The following is a 24484-nucleotide window of genomic DNA, read 5'->3' on the forward strand; positions in this document are numbered from 1 at the left end:
TAGGCCCGGTGTGCCCTTTTCCCCCCCTCCTATATTTAGAAAAATGTTTCCAATAGATGCCACCACACGGGACTTATGGCAGACGGTCCCTAAGGTGGAAGGAGCAGTTTCTACTCTGGCTAAGCGTACCACTATCCCGGTGGAGGATAGCTGTGCCTTTTCAGACCCAATGGACAAAAAATTAGAGGGTTACCTTAAGAAAATGTTTACTCAACAAGGTTTTATATTACAACCTCTCGCATGCATTGCGCCTGTCACGGCTGCGGCGGCATTTTGGTTTGAGTCTCTAGAGGAGACCATTAGCTCAGTTCCCTTGGATGAAATCATAGACAAGCTTAGAGTCCTTAAGCTAGCTAATTCATTTATTTCTGATGCCGTAGTACATTTAACTAAGCTAACGGCTAAGAATTCCGGATTCGCCATCCAGGCGCGCAGAGCGCTGTGGCTAAAATCCTGGTCAGCCGATGTGACTTCTAAATCTAAATTGCTTAACATACCTTTCAAAGGGCAGACATTATTTAGGCCCGGTTTGAAAGAAATTATCGCTGACATTACTGGAGGTAAGGGACATGCCCTGCCTCAAGACAGAGCCAAACCAAGGGCTAGACAGTCTAATTTTCGTGCCTTTCGTAACTTCAAGGCAGGAGCAGCATCAACTTCCTCCGCTACAAAACAGGAAGGAACTGTTGCTCGTTACAGACAGGGCTGGAAACCTAACCAGACCTGGAACAAGGGCAAGCAGGCCAGAAAACCTGCTGCCGCCCCTAAGACAGCATGAAGTGAGGGCCTCCGATCCGGCAACGGATCTAGTAGGGGGCAGACTTTCTCTCTTCGCCCAGGCTTGGGCAAGAGATGTCCAGGATCCCTGGGCGTTAGAGATCATATCCCAGGGATATATTCTGGACTTCAAAGCTTCTCCTCCCAAAGGGAGATTTCATCTTTCAAGGTTGTCAACAAACCAGACAAAGAAAGAGGCGTTTCTACGCTGTGTTCAAGATCTTTTGTTAATGGGAGTGATCCACCCGGTTCCGCGGTCGGAACACGGACAAGGGTTTTACTCAAATCTGTTTGTGGTTCCCAAGAAAGAGGGAACCTTCAGACCAATCTTGGATTTAAAGATCCTAAACAAATTCCTAAGAGTTCCATCGTTCAAAATGGAAACTATTCCGACAATCTTACCCATGATCCAAAAGGGTCAATACATGACCACAGTGGATCTAAAGGATGCGTACCTTCACATACCGATTCACAGGGATCATTACCGGTACCTAAGGTTTGCCTTCCTAGACAGGCATTATCAGTTTGTAGTTTTTCCCTTCGGGTTAGCTACGGCTCCAAGAATCTTTACAAAGGTACTGGGCTCTCTTCTGGCGGTACTAAGACCGCGAGGAATAGCGGTAGCTAAGTACCTAGACGACATTCTGATACAAGCGTCAAATTTCCAAACTGCCAAGTCTCATACAGAGTTAGTTCTGGCATTTCTAAGGTCGCATGGGTGGAAGGTGAACGTAGAAAAGAGTTCTCTATTGCCACTCACAAGAGTTCCCTTCTTGGGGACTCTTATAGATTCTGTAGAAATGAAAATTTACCTGACAGAGGACAGGTTAACAAAACTTCTAAATGCTTGCCGTGTCCTTCATTCCATTCAACACCCGTCAGTGGCTCAATGCATGGAGGTAATCGGCTTAATGGTAGCGGCAATGGACATAGTACCTTTTGCACGCCTGCATCTCAGACCGCTGCAATTGTGCATGCTAAGTCAGTGGAATGGGGATTACTCAGATTTGTCCCCTATGCTGAATCTGGATCAAGAGACCAGAGATTCTCTTCTTTGGTGGCTTTCTCGGCCACATCTGTCCAGGGGGATGCCCTTCAGCAGACCAGACTGGACAATTGTAACAGACGCCAGCCTACTAGGTTGGGGCGCTGTCTGGAATTCCCTGAAGGCTCAGGGATCATGGACTCAGGAGGAGAGTCTCCTTCCAATAAACATTCTGGAATTGAGAGCAGTTCTCAATGCCCTTCTGGCTTGGCCTCAGTTAGCAACTCTGAGGTTCATCAGGTTTCAGTCGGACAACATCACGACTGTGGCTTACATCAACCATCAGGGAGGGACAAGGAGTTCCCTAGCGATGATGGAAGTATCAAAGATAATTCGCTGGGCATAGTCTCACTTTTGCCACCTGTTAGCGATCCACATCCCAGGCGTGGAGAACTGGGAGGCGGATTTCCTAAGTCGCCAGACTTTTCATCCGGGGTAGTGGGAACTTCATCCGGAGGTCTTTGCCCAAATACTTCGACGTTGGGGCAAACCAGATCTGGATCTCATGGCGTCTCGCCAGAACGCCAAGCTTCCTTGTTACGGGTCCAGGTCCAGGGACCCGGGAGCGGTCCTGATAGATGCTTTGACAGCACCTTGGACCTTCAAGATGGCTTATGTGTTTCCACCCTTCCCGATGCTTCCTCGATTGATTGCCAGGATCAAACAGGAGAAAGCATCAGTGATTCTAATAGCGCCTGCGTGGCCACGCAGGACCTGGTATGCAGATCTAGTGGACATGTCATCCTGTCCACCTTGGTCTCTGCCTCTGAGACAGGACCTTCTAATTCAGGGTCCTTTCAAACATCAAAATCTAATTTCTCTGAAGCTGACTGCATGGAGATTGAACGCTTGATTTTATCAAAGCGTGGATTTTCGGAGTCAGTAATTGATACCTTAATACAGGCTAGGAAACCTGTTACCAGGAAAATTTACCATAAAATATGGCGTAAATATTTACACTGGTGCGAATCCAAGAGTTACTCATGGAGTAAGGTTAGGATTCCTAGGATATTGTCTTTTCTACAAGAAGGTTTAGATAAGGGTTTATCTGCAAGTTCTTTAAAGGGACAGATCTCAGCTCTGTCCATCCTTTTACACAAACGTCTGTCAGAAGTTCCAGACGTTCAGGCTTTTTGTCAGGCTTTGGCCAGGATTAAGCCTGTGTTTAAGACTGTTGCTCCACCGTGGAGCTTAAACTTAGTTCTTAACGTTTTACAGGGTGTTCCGTTTGAACCCCTTCATTCCATTGATATCAAGCTGTTATCTTGGAAAGTTCTGTTTCTAATGGCTATTTCCTCGGCTCGTAGAGTCTCTGAGTTATCGGCCTTACATTGTGATTCCCCTTATCTGATTTTTCATTCAGACAAGGTAGTTCTGCGTACTAAACCTGGGTTCTTACCTAAGGTAGTCACTAACAAGAATATCAATCAAGAGATTGTTGTTCCATCATTGTGCCCTAACCCTTCTTCAAAGAAGGAACGACTTCTGCACAATCTAGACGTAGTCCGTGCCTTGAAATTTTATTTACAGGCAACTAAAGATTTTCGCCAAACATCTTCCCTGTTTGTAGTTTATTCTGGTCAGAGGAGAGGTCAAAAAGCATCTGCTACCTCTCTCTCTTTTTGGCTTCGTAGCATAATACGTTTAGCCTATGAGACTGCTGGACAGCAGCCTCCTGAAAGAATTACAGCTCATTCTACGAGAGCTGTGGCTTCCACGTGGGCCTTTAAGAATAAGGCCTCTGTTGAACAGATTTGCAAGGCTGCAACTTGGTCTTCTCTTCATACTTTTTCCAAATTTTACAAATTTGACACTTTTGCTTCTTCTGAGGCTGTTTTTGGGAGAAAGGTTCTTCAGGCAGTGGTTCCTTCTGTGTAAAGATCCTGCCTTTCCCTCCCGTCATCCGTGTACTTCTAGCTTTGGTATTGGTATCCCATAAGTAATGGATGACCCGTGGACTGACTTCACTTAACAGGAGAAAACATAATTTATGCTTACCTGATAAATTCCTTTCTCCTGTAGTGTAGTCAGTCCACGGCCCGCCCTGTTTTTTATGGCAGGTCTAAAATTTAAATTAAACTCCAGTCACCACTGCACCCTATAGTTTCTCCTTTCTCGTTTGGTTTCGGTCGAATGACTGGGTATGACGTAGAGGGGAGGAGCTATATAGCAGCTCTGCTTGGGTGATCCTCTTGCACTTCCTGTTGGGGAGGAGTTAATATCCCATAAGTAATGGATGACCCGTGGACTGACTACACTACAGGAGAAAGGAATTTATCAGGTAAGCATAAATTATGTTTTTATACCAGCAGCAGAGTATAAAATCTATGATAAATAGCTCCTATATGATTATTTTTGTTTGTGAAGTAGCTTGTTTTTTTCTTTGACACCCCATTCCATAAAAGGGGCGGAGCTTGCAGGGAACTCAGATCCTCTTTATTTTACCACTTTCTATACACACACATGCTTCCTTCTCGTACCTCTGTCTATACCAAAGCCCAATACTTACAGAGAACACCTGAATATTAACGTTTAATACTTATCTCTCCTACCCCCACTAGGAGTGTTAATTTCTTCTGCTGGCTATATTTACACTGCAAAAGCAGCTATTTCAAATAGGAAAATAACATTAAATGTTATTTGTTAAAGATGTAATACACTTAAGCAGGTAGAAGTCCTTCACAGAGCTGGTTACATACTGCTTGGTATACCTAGTTTGAAGTACAAAATTCCATGCATGCTTTATTTTTACTTTATCTAAAATATCTGTTTTCTAGGGCTATCGACAAAAGGACTCTTATATTGCCAGTCAGGGTCCTTTGCGACATACGAATGAGGATTTCTGGAGGATGATCTGGGAATGGAAATCGTGCTCCATAGTTATGTTAACTGAGCTGGAGGAGCGAGGGCAGGTAGGTGCAAGTATTTACAAACTTTACTGTTAATGGACTCGAAGGGGGGGGGTATTTTGCACAACAACAAAGGTTATTATGTTACGGCTTTCCTGATTGGTTCAGGGGGCTGTGGAGGCTGCACAGAACACAGCAAGTATTTGATTGGCTCCCAGGAGATGTAATGTAGTTATAGGCTGTGAACAAAGCAAAGGGTTTCTATGATAGATATTTCTCCAACATAGGTGTGTCCGGTCCACGGCGTCATCCTTACTTGTGGGATATTCTCTTCCCCAACAGGAAATGGCAAAGAGCCCAGCAAAGCTGGTCACATGATCCCTCCTAGGCTCCGCCTACCCCAGTCATTCTCTTTGCCGTTGTACAGGCAACATCTCCACGGAGATGGCTTAGAGTTTTTTAGTGTTTAACTGTAGTTTTTATTATTCAATCAAGAGTTTGTTATTTTAAAATAGTGCTGGTATGTACTATTTACTCAGAAACAGAAAAGAGAAGAAGATTTCTGTTTGTATGAGGAAAATGATTTTAGCAACCGTTACTAAAATCCATGGCTGTTCCACACAGGACTGTTGAGAGGAATTAACTTCAGTTGGGGGAACAGTGAGCAGTCTCTTGCTGCTTGAGGTATGACACATTCTAACAAGACGATGTAATGCTGGAAGCTGTCATTTTCCCTATGGGATCCGGTAAGCCATGTTTATTAAGATAGTAAATAAGGGCTTCACAAGGGCTTATTAAGACTGTAGACTTTTTCTGGGCTAAATCGATTCATTATTAACACATATTTAGCCTTGAGGAATCATTTAATCTGGGTATTTTGATAAGATTATATCGGCAGGCACTTTTTTAGACACCTTATTCTTTAGGGGCTTTCCCAAATCATAGGCAGAGCCTCATTTTCGCGCCGGTGTTGCGCACTTGTTTTTGAGAGGCATGACATGCAGTCGCATGTGTGAGGAGCTCTGATACATAGAAAAGACTTTCTGAAGGCGTCATTTGGTATCGTATTCCCCTTTGGGCTTGGTTGGGTCTCAGCAAAGCAGATACCAGGGACTGTAAAGGGGTTAAAGTTAAAAACGGCTCCGGTTCCGTTATTTTAAGGGTTAAAGCTTCCAAATTTGGTGTGCAATACTTTTAAGGCTTTAAGACACTGTGGTGAAATTTTGGTGAATTTTGAACAATTCCTTCATATTTTTTCGCAATTGCAGTAATAAAGTGTGTTCAGTTTAAAATTTAAAGTGACAGTAACGGTTTTATTTTAAAACGTTTTTTGTACTTTGTTATCAAGTTTATGCCTGTTTAACATGTCTGAACTACCAGATAGACTGTGTTCTGAATGTGGGGAAGCCAGAGTTCCTTCTCATTTAAATAAATGTGATTTATGTGACAATGACAATGATGCCCAAGATGATTCCTCAAGTGAGGGGAGTAAGCATGGTACTGCATCATTCCCTCCTTCGTCTACACGAGTCTTGCCCACTCAGGAGGCCCCTAGTACATCTAGCGCGCCAATACTCCTTACTATGCAACAATTAACGGCTGTAATGGATAATTCTGTCAAAAACATTTTAGCCAAAATGCACTCTTATCAGCGTAAGCGCGACTGCTCTGTTTTAGATACTGAAGAGCATGACGACGCTGATAATAATGGTTCTGAAGGGCCCCTAAACCAGTCTGATGGGGCCAGGGAGGTTTTGTCTGAGGGAGAAATTACAGATTCAGGGAACATTTCTCAACAAGCTGAACCTGATGTGATTACGTTTAAATTTAAGTTGGAACATCTCCGCGCTCTGCTTAAGGAGGTATTATCCACTCTGGATGACTGTGACAATTTGGTCATCCCAGAGAAGCTATGTAAAATGGACAAGTTCCTAGAGGTCCCGGGGCTCCCAGAAGCTTTTCCTATACCCAAGCGGGTGGCGGACATTGTAAATAAAGAATGGGAAAGGCCCGGTATTCCTTTCGTCCCTCCCCCCATATTTAAAAAATTGTTTCCTATGGTCGACCCCAGAAAGGACTTATGGCAGACAGTCCCCAAGGTCGAGGGAGCGGTTTCCACTTTAAACAAACGCACCACTATACCCATAGAAGATAGTTGTGCTTTCAAAGATCCTATGGATAAAAAATTAGAAGGTTTACTTAAAAAGATGTTTGTTCAGCAGGGTTACCTTCTACAACCAATTTCATGCATTGTCCCTGTCGCTACAGCCGCATGTTTCTGGTTCGATGAGCTGGTAAAGGCGGTCGATAGTGATTCTCCTCCTTATGAGGAGATTATGGACAGAATCAATGCTCTCAAATTGGCTAATTCTTTCACCCTAGACGCCACTTTGCAATTGGCTAGGTTAGCGGCTAAGAATTCTGGGTTTGCTATTGTGGCGCGCAGAGCGCTTTGGTTGAAATCTTGGTCAGCTGATGCGTCTTCCAAGAACAAGCTACTTAACATTCCTTTCAAGGGGAAAACGCTGTTTGGCCCTGACTTGAAAGAGATTATCTCTGATATCACTGGGGGTAAGGGCCATGCCCTTCCTCAGGATCGGCCTTTCAAGGCCAAAAATAAACCTAATTTTCGTCCCTTTCGTAGAAACGGACCAGCCCAAAGTGCTACGTCCTCTAAGCAAGAGGGTAATACTTCTCAAGCCAAGCAAGCTTGGAGACCAATGCAAGGCTGGAACAAGGGAAAGCAGGCCAAGAAACCTGCCACTGCTACCAAGACAGCATGAAATGTTGGCCCCCGATCCGGGACCGGATCTGGTGGGGGGCAGACTCTCTCTCTTCGCTCAGGCTTGGGCAAGAGATGTTCTGGATCCTTGGACACTAGAAATTGTCTCCCAAGGTTATCTTCTGGAATTCAAGGGGCTTCCCCCAAGGGGGAGGTTCCACAGGTCTCAGTTGTCTTCAGACCACATAAAAAGACAGGCATTCTTACATTGTGTAGAAGACCTGTTAACAATGGGAGTGATTCATCCTGTTCCATTAGGAGAACAAGGGATGGGGTTCTACTCCAATCTGTTCATCAGTTCCCAAAAAAGAGGGAACGTTCAGACCAATCTTAGATCTCAAGATCTTAAACAAGTTTCTCAAGGTTCCATCGTTCAAGATGGAAACCATTCGAACAATTCTTCCTTCCATCCAGGAAGGTCAATTCATGACCACGGTGGATTTAAAGGATGCGTATCTACATATTCCTATCCACAAGGAACATCATCGGTTCCTAAGGTTCGCATTCCTGGACAAGCATTACCAGTTCGTGGCGCTTCCTTTCGGGTTAGCCACTGCTCCAAGGATTTTCACAAAGGTACTAGGGTCCCTTCTAGCTGTGCTAAGACCAAGGGGCATTGCTGTAGTACCTTACTTGGACGACATTCTGATTCAAGCGTCGTCCCTTCCTCAAGCAAAGGCTCACACGGACATCGTCCTGGCCTTTCTCAGATCTCACGGATGGAAAGTGAACGTGGAAAAGAGTTCTCTATCTCCGTCGACAAGGGTTCCCTTCTTGGGAACAATAATAGACTCCTTAGAAATGAGGATTTTTCTGACAGAGGCCAGAAAAACAAGACTTCTAGACTCTTGTCGGATACTTCATTCCGTTCCTCTTCCTTCCATAGCGCAGTGCATGGAAGTGATAGGTTTGATGGTAGCGGCAATGGACATAGTTCCTTTTGCGCGCATTCATCTAAGACCATTACAACTGTGCATGCTCAGTCAGTGGAATGGGGACTATACAGACTTGTCTCCGAGGATACAAGTAAATCAGAGGACCAGAGACTCACTCCGTTGGTGGCTGTCCCTGGACAACCTGTCACTAGGGATGACCTTCCGCAGACCAGAGTGGGTCATTGTCACGACCGACGCCAGTCTGATGGGCTGGGGCGCGGTCTGGGGATCCCTGAAAGCTCAGGGTCTTTGGTCTCGGGAAGAATCTCTTCTACCGATAAATATTCTGGAACTGAGAGCGATATTCAATGCTCTCAAGGCTTGGCCTCAGCTAGCGAGGGCCAAGTTCATACGGTTTCAATCAGACAACATGACAACTGTTGCGTACATCAACCATCAGGGGGGAACAAGGAGTTCCCTGGCGATGGAAGAAGTGACCAAAATCATTCAATGGGCGGAGTCTCACTCCTGCCACCTGTCTGCAATCCACATCCCAGGAGTGGAAAATTGGGAAGCGGATTTTCTGAGTCGTCAGACATTGCATCCGGGGGAGTGGGAACTCCATCCGGAAATCTTTGTCCAAATCACTCAACTGTGGGGCATTCCAGACATGGATCTGATGGCCTCTCGTCAGAACTGCAAAGTTCCTTGCTACGGGTCCAGATCCAGGGATCCCAAGGCGGCTCTAGTGGATGCACTAGTAGCACCTTGGACCTTCAAACTAGCTTATGTATTCCCGCCGTTTCCTCTCATCCCCAGGCTGGTAGCCAGGATCAATCAGGAGAGGGCGTCGGTGATCTTGATAGCTCCTGCGTGGCCACGCAGGACTTGGTATGCAGATCTGGTGAATATGTCATCGGCTCCACCATGGAAGCTACCTTTGAGACGAGACCTTCTTGTTCAAGGTCCGTTCGAACATCCGAATCTGGTCTCACTCCAGCTGACTGCTTGGAGATTGAACGCTTGATCTTATCGAAGCGAGGGTTCTCAGATTCTGTTATCGATACTCTTGTTCAGGCCAGAAAGCCTGTAACTAGAAAGATTTACCACAAAATTTGGAAAAAATATATCTGTTGGTGTGAATCTAAAGGATTCCCTTGGGACAAGGTTAAGATTCCTAAGATTCTATCCTTCCTTCAAGAAGGATTGGAAAAAGGATTATCTGCAAGTTCCCTGAAGGGACAGATTTCTGCCTTGTCTGTGTTACTTCACAAAAAGCTGGCAGCTGTGCCAGATGTTCAAGCCTTTGTTCAGGCTCTGGTTAGAATCAAGCCTGTTTACAAACCTTTGACTCCTCCTTGGAGTCTCAACTTAGTTCTTTCAGTTCTTCAGGGGGTTCCGTTTGAACCCTTACATTCCGTTGATATTAAGTTATTATCTTGGAAAGTTTTGTTTTTGGTTGCAATTTCTTCTGCTAGAAGAGTTTCAGAATTATCTGCTCTGCAGTGTTCTCCTCCTTATCTGGTGTTCCATGCAGATAAGGTGGTTTTACGTACTAAACCTGGTTTTCTTCCAAAAGTTGTTTCTAACAAAAACATTAACCAGGAGATTATCGTACCTTCTCTGTGCCCGAAACCAGTTTCAAAGAAGGAACGTTTGTTGCACAATTTGGATGTTGTTCGCGCTCTAAAATTCTATTTAGACGCTACAAAGGATTTTAGACAAACATCTTCCTTGTTTGTTGTTTATTCCGGTAAAAGGAGAGGTCAAAAAGCAACTTCTACCTCTCTCTCTTTTTGGATTAAAAGCATCATCAGATTGGCTTACGAGACTGCCGGACGGCAGCCTCCCGAAAGAATCACGGCTCATTCCACTAGGGCTGTGGCTTCCACATGGGCCTTCAAGAACGAGGCTTCTGTTGATCAGATATGTAGGGCAGCGACTTGGTCTTCACTGCACACTTTTACCAAATTTTACAAGTTTGATACTTTTGCTTCTTCTGAGGCTATTTTTGGGAGAAAGGTTTTGCAAGCCGTGGTGCCTTCCATCTAGGTGACCTGATTTGCTCCCTCCCATCATCCGTGTCCTAAAGCTTTGGTATTGGTTCCCACAAGTAAGGATGACGCCGTGGACCGGACACACCTATGTTGGAGAAAACAGAATTTATGTTTACCTGATAAATTACTTTCTCCAACGGTGTGTCCGGTCCACGGCCCGCCCTGGTTTTTTAATCAGGTCTGATAATTTATTTTCTTTAACTACAGTCACCACGGTATCATATGGTTTCTCCTATGCAAATATTCCTCCTTAACGTCGGTCGAATGACTGGGGTAGGCGGAGCCTAGGAGGGATCATGTGACCAGCTTTGCTGGGCTCTTTGCCATTTCCTGTTGGGGAAGAGAATATCCCACAAGTAAGGATGACGCCGTGGACCGGACACACCGTTGGAGAAAGTAATTTATCAGGTAAACATAAATTCTGTTTTTATTAACACTTGGATTTTCTTCTACAAAGAAGGCAAGTGTTAAGGGAGTTTGGCTACTGAAAAAAAACTACTGTGGCAAAGTGTTAAAGGGACAAGAAACCCACATTATTATTTTTTTCTTTTGTGATTCATCTGGAGCAATTTTAATCAACTTCTTTCCTATTCAGTTTTGTTATCTATTCTGCTTTGTTCTTTTGGTATCCTTAGTTGAAAAGAATACCTAGGTAAGCTTAGGAGCATTAATGCACTACTGGAAGCTAGCTGATTGGTGGCTGCACATATATGCCTGTTCTCATTGGCTCACCTGTTCTTTACAGCTAACATTGGTTCTCAGTCAATAAAGGATGCCAAAAGAATAAAGCAAATTTTATAATAAAATTCAATTGGGATGTTGTTTAAAATCGTATACTCTGTATGAATTCTGAAAAAAAAAATAGTTGCATTTTATGTCTTTAACCTCTTGGGCTAATCAGACGTAGATCTATGTCATGCAGTACATAGTCTATTGTACCACGTAATGTAGGGCTGCGTCCGACCTTCAAGCAGCCCTTGCAGTCTCGTTTGTCAAGTGACAGCCGAGAGCTTCTATTCCTGGGTGCTGGGGGTTCTGTAATATTTCCCTACCTTGTTACGTTGTCCTTTCTACGTAACGCGTACGGCCAAGCCTACATCTAGATAGAGAACTTTCATATCCGCCTTTTTTTCTCAAACGGAGGCTGATGTTAAAATAGTGATCGTATGGTTAAGTTCTGTATAATTTTCCGACCACGTTATAATTGACTGTTTTCAGTGCAGATCTCGCTCAAACATAAATAATTAAAACATAAACACAAAATATTTTGTATGGTATTAGCTTGTGATGATAGCGTTAATTTTATAAATGCATTTTGCAGGCTATGTAACAAAAATAATTTAATCATATCTGTACCCTGAAAAACTACATTGATAAAATTAATGCTATCATCACAAACTAAAAACATACATAATATTTTATGTTTTAAAAAGTTTTATGTTTGAGCGAGATCTACACTCAAAGCCAGCCTCCGTTTGAAACAAAAATGGCGGATAAGAAAGTGCTCTATCTAGATATAGGCTTGGCCGTATGCGTTACATTGGTAGGAAATGTAACACAGTAAGCAAATATTACAGAACACCGGATCAGGATTACAGTCTGTGCTCAGTTACCATATGAAGGCAGGTTGCCATATCGTTAGACAGTGACAGTGTGTGGGACTTCTGTAATGATCTCCGTTGGTGCTGGTGGGAGGGTTGAATGGAGGCGGGTGGGCAGCACAGTGGTGGAGAGAGGGGTACTATACACTGCAGTAAAATGGGAAATCGGGGTGGGGGTTCCCTGCACAATGATTGTAGGGAGGAGGGCAAAACCTCTATACTATAGAAAAACATTAGAAAAAATATATATAAACTTGGGTACTGGGTTTTAGTACCTAAGATGGCAGACACCATTGGGAGGGGAAGGGTTAGAGAACTGTTTAGGAGGGATATGGGAGGGGGGAAATCTTATACTGCAGAAAATAAATGTAATAATAAAAAACAAAAAAAACTAAAACTTTATGCCAGTACCTAAGATGGTGGGGAGGAGTGTTTGTGTGTAGGGGATGAGAGAGTTGTTTGGGAGGAGTCGGTGGCAAAGGGCAATCTTTAGTTACTAGAATGCTATTACCCTTGTCAGCTTACTAATTAACCCCTTCAATGCCAGGTATGCCTTCTAATTACCAAAAAGCAATAACAAAGCCATTTATGTCTGCTATTTCTAAACAAAGGGGATCCCAGAGAAGCTTTTACAGCCATTTGTCTTATGGCTGCAGTAGTTATAATTTCAATGAGAAACCCAAAGTTTGCAAAAAAGCAAACAATTATTTTAATATGATCGCGTTTGGCGAATCAGTTGCATGAAATATAGCAAACTGGGCCTAAATCAACATCTTTGGTTGTCTACTAAAAAAAAATTGCTGGTTCTGCAAAGCTGGGGAATGGGTAGTTAAAGGGACATTCCAGCCAAAATGTAATTGCACATTGATTAATTACATCTTTGAATAGAAACATAGTTGCAATACATATGTATTGGCAAAAATGCTTCTAGTAAAAGTTATCACTGTTCTAGTGTTAACATTTTTCTCTGCACGTGAGGCATAGTCAGATATTGTCACTGCACCCATATGTTAAATAATGCAGCTGCTCAGATAATCAGTTGGGCTTTTATCATGTCAACATTTAATAAATTGAGTCATTACCAGACGGTACAAGCACTTTAGGCTCTCTGAGCAAGTGCTGGGTTTAAAATGCTGGTGCTCGGTGCTTACTTAAATACACTTTTAAAACGGCTATAGCTTTTATTAGAAGCATTTTTGCTAATGCATGTATATTACAAAAATGCTTCTGTTCAATACCAAAATGCACCAATGTGGTTTCCAATATTGGCTGGAATATCCCTTTAACCCCTTAATGACCAAGGACGTACGCCACACGTCCTCAAAAAAAATACAGTTAATGACCGAGGACGTGTGGCGTACGTCCTTGGTCTGGAAAGCAGCTGGAAGCGATCCTGCTCTCTTCCAGCTGCTTTCCGGTTATTGCAGTGATGCCTCGATATCGAGGCATCCTGCAATAACCCCCCTTGGCCATCCGATGCAGAGAGAGCCACTCTGTGGCCCTCTCTGCACCGGACATCGGTGGCCGGTATCGTTGGTGGGTGGGAGCAAGTCTGGGAGGCGGGTGGGCGGCCATCGATGTGCCGAGAAGAGTGGAGGGGGGCGGATCGGGGGCGGGGGGGACGGGAGCGCGCACGTGCACAGGGGGTGGCGGGCGGGCGCGTGCATGGGGCGGGAGCGGGAGGGAACCGCAACACTACAGAAAAATAGAGCTGTCAAAAGTAAAAAATTCTAACTTTTGATAGCTGTAAATTAAAAGCTAAGGGATCTGGAAGGGGTGGGGGGTTGATCTTGGGGGGGGGGGAGCTACACTACAGAAAAGGGCATTTTTGTTTTAAAAAAGGCACATTTTTTTACTAAACTGGGTACTGGCAGACATCTGCCAGTACCCAAGATGGCGCCCATTAAGGCAGAGGGGGAGGGTTAGAGAGCTGTTTGGTGGGGGATCAGTGAGGCTGGGGGCTAAGGGGGGATCCTACATAGCAGCATATGTAAATATGCTAAAAAAAAACACACACAAAAAGCCCAAATATAGCTTTTATTTTAGTACTGGCAGAGTTTCTGCCAGTACTTAAGATGACGGGGACAATTGTGGGGTGGGGGAGGGAAGAGAGCTGTTTGGGAGGGATCAGGGGGTCTCATGTTACAGGTGGGAGGCTGAGCTCTACACTAAAGCTAAAATTAACCCTGCAAGCTCCCTACAAGCTACATAATTAACCCCTTCACTGCTAGCCATAATACATGTGTGAAATGCAGCGGCATTTGGCGGCCTTCTAATTACCAAAAAGCAACGCCAAAGCCATATATGTCTGCTATTTCTGAACAAAGGGGATCCCAGAGAAGCATTTACAACCATTTGTGCCATAATTGCACAAGCTGTTTGTAAATGATTTCAGTGAGAAACCTAAAATTGTGAAAAATGTAACGTTTTTTTTAATTTGATCGCATTTGGCGGTGAAATGGTGGCATGAAATATACCAAAATTGGCCTAGATCAATACTTGGGGTTGTCTACTACACTAAAGCTAAAATTATCCCTAAAAGCTCCCTACATGCTCCATAATTAACCCCTTCACTGCTGGGCATAATACACGTGTAGTGCGCAGTGGCATTTAGCAGCCTTCTAATTACTAAAAAGCAACGCCAAAGCCATATATGTCTGCTATTTCTGAACAAAGGGGATCCCAGAGAAGAATTTACAACCATTTAAGCCATAATTGCACAAGCTGTTTGTAAATAATTTCAGTGAGAAACCAAAAGTTTGTGAAAAAATTAGTAAAAAAGTGAACGATTTTTTGTATCTAATCGCATTCGGCGGTGAAATGGTGGCATTAAATATACCAAAATGGGCCTAGATGAATACTTTGGGATGTCTACTAAAAAAAAATATATACATGTCAAGGGATATTCAGAGATTCCTGAAAGATATTAGTGTTCTAATGTAACTAGCGCTAATTTTGAAAAATAAAGGTTTGGAAATAGCAAAGTGCTACTTGTACTTATTGCCCTATAACTTACAAAAAAAGCAAAGAACATGTAAACATTGGGTATTTCTAAACTCAGGACAAAATTTAGAAACTATTTAGCATGGGTGTTTTTTTGTGGTTGTAGATGTGTAACAGATTTTGGGGGTCATAGTTAGAAAAAGTGTGTTTTTTTCAATTTTTTCCTCATATTTTATCATTTTTTTATAGTAAATTATAAGATATGATGTAAATAATGGTATTTTTAGAAAGTCCATTTAATGGCGAGAAAAACGGTATATAATATGTGTGGGTACAGTAAATGAGTAAGAAGAAAATTACAGCTAAACACAAACACCGCAAAAATGTAAAAATAGCCTTGGTTCCAAACGGACAGAAAATGGAAAAGTGCTGTGGTCATTAAGGGGTTAAGGTGTTATCTATCTTTTTAAATAATAACAATTTTGGTGTAGACTGTCCCTTAAGAGACACTATAGCAGCTATAGTTTTTATTAGAAGCATTTTTTCTAAAACATGTATATTACAAAAAATGCTTCTAATCAAAACTGAAATGCATCCATGTGGATTCCAATTTTGACTGTAATGTCCCTTTAAACACATAAAGTCCCTCTCTCGTGCTAGAATATAATGCAGCTTCGGAGCAGGTCAAGCCAGTGGCATTATCAGGAGCTGCAATGTGTTGCAGATACCTTGAATAGACTTTGACTATGTGTTTAATACCTTTGCTGCCGTTTAACACACAGATACTAATGCAGACAATGAGTGAGTTTCATTTTAGAATGTCCCTGTGACGCCCAGGACTCTGTGACTTATGTACATTTCCATACGGCATTTCAGTGGTTAATCATGTTATGTGTAATGTTTCTTTTTCTTTCTCTGTCTCCCCCTCATTTGTGGGAAATGGTTTCATTATTCCTATTAACAAGTTATGTTTTGTGTAGGAGAAATGTGCACAGTATTGGCCTTCTGAGGGGACCATGTCCTTTGGGGACATAACTATAGAGCTAAAGAAGGAAGAGGAGTGTGAGAGCTACACAGTGAGGGACCTCCTAGTCTCCAATACCAGGGTGAGAATCTGTGCTTTCTTCCTTGTCTTATATAATTAATATAAAGAAATAACCGTTCACTTATTCAAAAGGGTTACATCTGAACATATTTTCAATAATTAAATCAGTAGCTCTGAAGAAATAAATGTTAGTTGAGTGTATAAAAAAACTACGTGAAGGATGCTTATGGTTTTGAGAATTGGAAATAGCGTTACATACAAGCTAATCAAAATATTTAGTGGAGAAATGACCAATATGCCCCTTAGCTTAATTTGATTAAAAGCAGGAGCACTTTAATTCATCAAAATTTACATTTCACTCGTGTTGAGAAAAAATACTTACCTTTTAAACTTGACAGCTGCTGCAGCTTCCTCCGGTCGTCGCAAGCCATTTCTGACGTCAGAAATGATGGATCGGTCATTCTCCAATCACGGCTTTGCCCCCCGGGGGAAATCGGTGTCTGATTCAACGCTGTGATTGGAGGAAGCCGGATTCTTCATTTTAGACCCAGGAAGAGGCTTTACGACGGGCGGAGGAAGCTGGAGCGGCTGTCAAGATTGAAAGGTAAGTATTTTTTCACAACACAAGTGAAATGTAAATTTTGATGAATTAAAGTGCCCCTGTTTTTAATCAAATTTTTAAAAACCGGACACTTAAGCATCAAAATTTACATTCACTTTAAAGGGACCTGAAACCCAAAATATTTCCTTCATGAATCAGAGCATACATTTTTAAACAACTCTCTGATCTCTCTGATCAATTGCTTCATTCTCATGGTGTCTTTTGTTGAAGTAGCAGTGCACTACTGGGAGCTAGCTGAACAAATCAATAAGCCAATGACAAGAGGCAAATATTTGAAGTCAGCAGCCAGGTTCTGAGACTACCTAAATATAATTTTCAAGAAAGGATGGAAAGAGGTCTAAGCAAATTAGATAATCGAATTAAAATGGAAAGCTGTTTAAAATTGTATTCTCTATCTGAATCATGAATGAAACAAAATCAGGGTTTCATAAAAGGTTTTAGCTAAAAGTATAGAGGCTACTAAGGGAACCATTTAGCCGTTTTTAATCGTATTACTAGATTTAAAAGGAAGCACGTTTCACAAGTACTCAAGGAGGACACACTTAGGACTGAAGGGCTTTGGGTTGATGTGTGGATATATTTAGATTATTAGTTTTGGTTTCAGGAATATATACACACATACACACACATTTAAAATGGCAAGTGAATCAGTTTAACTAATTAAGTTGCTTTCTCGCATGTAGGAAAATAAGGCTCGGCAAATCAGGCAGTTCCATTTTCACGGATGGCCTGAAGTTGGGATCCCCACGGACGGGAAAGGAATGATTAATATAATTGCTGCGGTACAGAAACAGCAGCAGCAGTCTGGGAACCATCCTATAACTGTGCACTGCAGGTAGTTTTTACACTAAGCCAGCACTTTTCATTTTATTATTGCATTGAAATGACTTTTCAGTTTAATAAACCTTTTCATGTGAATTGGATTGCTTTAAAATTAATATATACATGGTCAGGGAACACAGTTTGGTTAAAAAAATTATGTAGAATTCCTCACATTTTGCCACAATATTTTTATGTTTATTTGTCTTTTCTGGTAAATTTCTAGGAGATATGGCGACCTGGCTACTGGGATGTCAGGCCCTCAGGTGCCAGATAGAAGTATTTTACCCAACTTAGTTGTGATTATTAATAAAACCTAACTTGTATTAAACTAAGCAAGATTGTTGTATTATTGGCTTATTTGTTTTATGGTTCCAGTGAAATTAAAAGTATTATTATTTAAATTGTTTGTTTTTTGTTTGCTTTTTTTAAGCGCCGGAGCCGGGAGAACAGGAACATTCTGTGCTCTTAGCACTGTATTAGAACGAGTAAAAGCAGAAGGGATCCTGGACGTCTTTCAAACAGTGAAAAGCTTGAGGTTGCAGAGGCCACATATGGTCCAGACACTGGTATGTATTTTTTATCCCTTTACAAAAAAATTTTTCTCTTGTAAGGTGTATCCAGTCCACGGATCATCCATTACTTGTGGGATATTCTCATTCCCAACAGGAAGTTGCAAGAGGACACCCACAGCAGAGCGGTTATATAGCTCCTCCCCTAACTGCCATATCCAGTCATTCTCTTGCAACTCTCAACACGCATGGAGGTAGTAAGAGAGAGTGGTGAAATATAGTTAGTTTTTTTATCTTCAATCAAAAGTTTATTTTTAATGGTACCGGAGTTGTACTATTTTATCCCAGGCAGTAAATAGAAGAAGAATCTGCCTGAGTTTTCTATGATCTTAGCAGGTTATAACTAAGATCCATTGCTGTTCTCATATATGTTTGAGGAGAGAGGTAACTTCAGCGGGAGAATGGCGTGCAGGTTACTCTGCTATGAGGTATGTGCAGTTACAATTTTTTCTAGAAATGGAAAATGCTAGAAAATGCTGCTGATACCGGATTAATGTAAGTTAAGCCTGAATACAGTGATTTAATAGTGACTGGTATCATGCTTACTCTCAGGGGTAATACCCTTATAAAATTGCAGTATAAAACGTTTGCTGGCATGTTTAATCGTTTTTATATATGCTTTGGTGATACCTTTATTGGGGCCTAGTTTTTTCCACATGGCTGGCTTAAATTTTGCCTAGAAACAGTTTCCTGAGGCTTTCCACTGTTGTAGTAAAAAAGTTAGTTGTTGCAGTTAAAATTACAAACTGTGACATCCAGCTTCCCTCAGGAGTCCCTTGTATGCTATAGGACATCTCTAAAGGGCTCAAAGGCTTTCCAAAGTCGTTAATTGGGGAAGGTAGGGCCACAGCAGGCTGTGGCAGTTTGTTGTGTCTGTTAAAAAAACATCTATATCGTTTTTTTTTTTTATCCGTTTTTTGAATTAAGGGGTTAATCATCCATTTGCAAGTGGGTGCAATGCTCTGTTAACTTATTACATACACTGTAAAAATTTCGTTTGATTTACTGCCTTTTCTCACTGTTTTTCAAATTTTGACAAAATTTGTTTCTCTTAAAGGCACAGTGCCGTTTTTTATATTTGCTTGTTAACTTGATTTAAAGTGTTTTCCAAGCTTGCTAGTCTCATTGCTAGTCTTTACAAACATGTCTGACATAGAGGAAACTCCTTGTTCATTATGTTTAAAAGCCATGGTGGAACCCCCTCTTAGAATGTGTACCAAATGTACTGATTTCACTTTAAGCAATAAAGATCATATTCTGTCTTTAAAAAAATTTATCGCCAGAGGAATCTGACGAGGGGGAAGTTATGCCGACTAACTCTCCCCACGTGTCAGATCCTTTGACTCCCGCTCAAGGGACTCACGCTCAAATGGCGCCAAGTACATCTAGGGCGCCCATAGCAATTACTTTACAAGACATGGCGGCAGTCATGGATAATACACTGTCAGCGGTATTAACCAGACTACCTGAATTTAGAAGTAAGCAAGATAGCTCTGGGGTTAGACGAAATGCAGAGCATACTGACGCTTTAAGAACCATGTCTGATACTGCCTCACAATATGCAGAAGCTGAGGAAGGAGAGCTTCAGTCTGTGGGTGATGTTTCTGACTCAGGAAAGCTGATGCAACCTGATTCTGATATTTCTACATTTAAATTTAAGCTTGAACACCTCCGCGTGTTTCTCAGGGAGGTTTTAGCTGCTCTGAATGACTGTGATACAATTGCAGTGCCAGAGAAATTGTGTAGACTGGATAAATACTATGCAGTGCCGGTGTGTACTGATGTTTTTCCAATACCTAAAAGGTTTACAGAAATTATTAATAAGGAATGGGATAGACCAGGTGTGACGTTCTCTTCCCCTCCTATTTTTAGAAAAATGTTTCCAATAGACGCCACCACACTGGACTTATGACAGACAGTTCCTAAGGTGGAGGGAGCAGTTTCTACTTTAGCAAAGCGTACTACTATCCCTGTCGAGGACAGATGTGCTTTTCTTTCATGTAATTAACAAGAGTCCATGAGCTAGTGACGTATGGGATATACATTCCTACCAGGAGGGGCAAAGTTTCCCAAACCTTAAAATGCCTATAAATACACCCCTCACCACACCCACAAATCAGTTTTACAAACTTTGCCTCCAAGGGAGGTGGTGAAGTAAGTTTGTGCTAGATTCTACGTTGATATGCGCTCCGCAGCAAGTTGGAGCCCGGTTTTCCTCTCAGCGTGCAGTGAATGTCAGAGGGATGTGAGGAGAGTATTGCCTATTGAATGCAGTGATCTCCTTCTACGGGGTCTATTTCATAAGGTTCTCTGTTATCGGTCGTAGAGATTCATCTCTTACCTCCCTTTTCAGATCGACGATATACTCTTATATTTACCATTTCCTCTACTGATTCTCGTTTCAGTACTGGTTTGGCTTTCTACAAACATGTAGATGAGTGTCCTGGGGTAAGTAAGTCTTATTTTCTGTGACACTCTAAGCTATGGTTGGGCACTTTATTTATAAAGTTCTAAATATATGTATTCAAACATTTATTTGCCTTGACTCAGAATGTTCAACTTTCCTTATTTCCAGACAGTCAGTTTCATATTTGGGATTATGCTTTAAATTATCTGCTCTTTCGTGTGAGTCTCCTTTTCTGATTTTTCATCAGGATAAGGCGGTGTTGCGAACTTCTTTTGAATTTTTACCTAAAGTTGTGAATTCCAACAACATTAGTAGAGAAATTGTGGTTCCTTCATTATGTCCTAATCCTAAGAATTCTAAGGAGAAATCATTGCATTCTTTGGATGTTGTTAGAGCTTTGAAATATTATGTTGAAGCTACGAAATCTTTCCGTAAGACTTCTAGTCTATTTGTTATCTTTTCCGGTTCTAGGAAAGGCCAGAAAGCTTCTGCCATTTCTTTGGCATCTTGGTTGAAATCTTTAATTCATCTTGCCTATGTTGAGTCGGGTAAAACTCCGCCTCAAAGAATTACAGCTCATTCTACTAGGTCAGTATCTACTTCCTGGGCGTTTAGGAATGAAGCTTCGGTTGACCAGATCTGCAAAGCAGCAACTTGGTCTTCTTTGCATACTTTTACTAAATTCTACCATTTTGATGTATTTTCTTCTTCTGAAGCAGTTTTTGGTAGGAAAGTTCTTCAGGCAGCGGTTTCAGTTTGAATCTTCTGCTTATGTTTTTTGTTAAACTTTATTTTGGGTGTGGATTATTTTCAGCAGGAATTGGCTGTCTTTATTTTATCCCTCCCTCTCTAGTGACTCTTGTGTGGAAAGATCCACATCTTGGGTAGTCATTATCCCATACGTCACTAGCTCATGGACTCTTGTTAATTACATGAAAGAAAACATAATTTATGTAAGAACTTACCTGATAAATTCATTTCTTTCATATTAACAAGAGTCCATGAGGCCCACCCTTTTTTGTGGTGGTTATGATTTTTTTGTATAAAGCACAATTATTCCAATTCCTTATTTTATATGCTTCGCACTTTTTCTTATCACCCCACTTCTTGGCTATTCGTTAAACTGATTTGTGGGTGTGGTGAGGGGTGTATTTATAGGCATTTTAAGGTTTGGGAAACTTTGCCCCTCCTGGTAGGAATGTATATCCCATACGTCACTAGCTCATGGACTCTTGTTAATATGAAAGAAATGAATTTATCAGGTAAGTTCTTACATAAATTATGTTTTTTAGATCCAATGGATAAAAAATTAGGTTACCTTAAGAAAATGTTTATTCAATAAGGTTTTATCCTACATCCCCTTGCATGCATTGCTCCTGTCACTGCTGCTGCGGCGTTCTGGTTTGAGTCTCTGGAAGAGGCTTTACAGGTAGCGACTCCATTGAATGACATACTTGGCAAGCTTAGAGCACTTAAGCTAGCCAATTCCTTTGTTTTCTGATGCCATTGTTCATTTGACTAAACTAACGGCTAAGATTTCTGGTTTTGCTATACAGGCGTGCAGGGCGCTATGGCTTAAATCATGGTCAGCTGATGTGACTTCAAAATCTAAGCTGCTTAACATTCCCTTCAGGGGGCAGACCCTATTCGGGCCTGGTTTGAAGGAGATTATTGCTGATATCACTGGAGGAAATGGTCATGCCCTTCCTCAGGACAGGTCCAAATCAAGGGCCAAACAGTCTAATTTTCGTGCCTTTCGAAACTTCAAGGCAAGTGCGGCATCATCTTCCTCTAATGCAAACAAGAGGGAACTTTTGCTCAGTCCAAGATGGTCTGGAGACCAAACCAGACCTGGGACAAAGGTAAGCAGGCCAAAAAGCCTGCTGCTGCCTCTAAGACAGCATGAAGGAACGGCACCCTATCCGGTAACGGATCTAGTAGGGGGCAGACTTTCGCTCTTCGCCCAGGCGTGGGCAAAAGATGTCCAGGATCCCTGGGTGTTGGAAATTATGTCCCAGGGATATCTTCTGGACTTCAAAGCTTCCCCCCCAAAAGGGAGATTTCACCTATCACAATTATCTGCAAACCAGATAAAGAGAGCGGCATTCTTACACTGTGTACAAGACCTCCTAGTTATGGGAGTGATCCATCCAGTTCCAAAGGAGGAACAGGGACAGGGTTTTTACTTAAATTTGTTTGTGGTTCCCAAAAAAGAGGGAACCTTCAGACCAATTTTGGATCTAAAGATCTTAAACAAATTCCTCAGAGTTCGATCATTCAAGATGGAAACTATTTGTACCATCCTACCTATGATCCAGGAGGGTCAATATATGACTACAGTGGATTTAAAGGATGCTTATCTTCACATTCCGATAACAAAGGTCATCATCGGTTTCTCAGGTTTGCCTTTCTAGACAGGCATTACCAGTTTGTAACTCTTCCCTTTGGATTAGCTACAGCCCCAAAAATCTTTACGAAGGTTCTAGGGTCGCTTCTGGCGGTCCTAAGGCCGCGGGGCATAGCAGTGGCCCCTTATTTAGACGACATCCTGATACAGGCGTCAAACTTCGAAATTGCCAAGTCTCATATGGACGTAGTACTGGCATTTCTGAGATCGCATGGGTGGAAAGTGAACGAGGAAAAGAGTTCTCTATCCCCACTCACAAGAGTTTCCTTCCTAGGGACTGTGATAGATTCTGTAGAAATGAAAATTTACCTGACGGAGTCCAGGTTATCAAAGCTTCTAAATTCCTGCTGTGTTCTTCATTCCATTCCGCGCCCTTCGGTGGCTCAGTGCATGGAAGTAATCGGCTTAATGATTGCGGCAATGGACATAGTGCCGTTTGCACGCCTACATCTCAGACCGCTGCAACTATGCATGCTCAGTCAGTGGAACGGGGATTACACAGATTTGTCCCCTCTACTAAATCTGGATCAAGAGACCAGGGATTCTCTTCTCTGGTGGCTATCTCGGGTCCATCTGTCCAAAGGTATGACCTTTCGCAGGCCAGATTGGACAATTGTAACAACAGATGCCAGCCTTCTAGGTTGGGGTGCAGTCTGGAACTCCCTGAAGGCTCAGGGATCGTGGACTCAGGACACTCCTTCCAATAAATATTCTGGAAGAGTGATATTCAATGCTCTTCAGGCTTGGCCTCAGTTAGCAACTCTCAGGTACATTAGATTTCAGTCGGACAACATCACGACTGTGGCTTACATCAACCATCAAGGGGGAACAAGAAGTTCCCTAGCGATGTTAGAAGTCTCAAAGATAATTCGCTGGGCAGAGACTCACTCTTGCCACCTATCAGCTATCCAGATTTTTTAAGTCGTCAGACTTTTCATCCGGGAGAGTGGGAACTCCATCCGGAGGTGTTTGCACAATTGATTCATCGTTGGGGCAAACCAGAACTGGATCTCATGGCGTCTCGCTAGAACGCCAAGTTTCCTTGTTACGGATCCAGGTCCAGGGATCCCAAGACGACGCTAATAGATGCTCTAGCAGCGCCCTGGTCTTTCAACCTGGCTTATGTGTTTCCACCGTTTCCTCTGCTCCCTCGACTGATTGCCAAGGTCAAGCAGGAGAGAGCATCAGTGATTTTGATAGCGCCTGCGTGGCCACGCAGGACCTGGTATGCAGATCTGGTGGACATGTCATCCTTTCCACCATGGACTCTGCCTCTGAGACAGGACCTTCTACTTTAGGGTCCTTTCAACCATCCAAATCTAATTTCTCTGAGACTGACTGCCTGGAGATTGAACGCTTGATTTTATCAAAGCGTGGCTTCTCCAAGTCAGTCATTGATACCTTAATACAGGCACGAAAGCCTGTCACCAGGAAAATTTACCATAAAATATGGCGTACATATCTTTATTGGTGTGAATCCAAGGGTTAGGATTCCCAGGATATTATCTTTTCTCCAAGATGGTTTGGAAAAAGGATTGTCGGCTAGTTCCTTAAAAGGACAGATTTCTGCTCTGTCTATTCTTTTGCACAAGCGTCTGGCAGATGTTCCAGATGTTCCGGCATTTTGTCAGGCTTTGGTTAGAATCAAGCCTGTGTTTAAACCTGTTGCTCCCCCATGGAGCT

General features: G+C 42.4%; 1 protein-coding gene across 1 annotated transcript in view; it reads left to right on the forward strand.

Moving 5' to 3' along the window:
- Nucleotides 1–24484, forward strand: part of PTPRA (protein tyrosine phosphatase receptor type A) — a 586312-nt gene that overhangs the window by 537111 nt on the left and 24717 nt on the right. Inside the window, exons 19-22 of the mRNA XM_053704306.1 lie at nucleotides 4600–4734; nucleotides 15910–16035; nucleotides 17280–17431; nucleotides 17849–17984. Coding sequence (XP_053560281.1) covers nucleotides 4600–4734; nucleotides 15910–16035; nucleotides 17280–17431; nucleotides 17849–17984 — 549 coding nt within the window. The remainder of the gene's footprint in view (nucleotides 1–4599; nucleotides 4735–15909; nucleotides 16036–17279; nucleotides 17432–17848; nucleotides 17985–24484) is intronic.

This window comes from Bombina bombina, chromosome 2 (genome assembly GCF_027579735.1).
Source record: "Bombina bombina isolate aBomBom1 chromosome 2, aBomBom1.pri, whole genome shotgun sequence".
Taxonomy (NCBI): domain Eukaryota; kingdom Metazoa; phylum Chordata; class Amphibia; order Anura; family Bombinatoridae; genus Bombina; species Bombina bombina.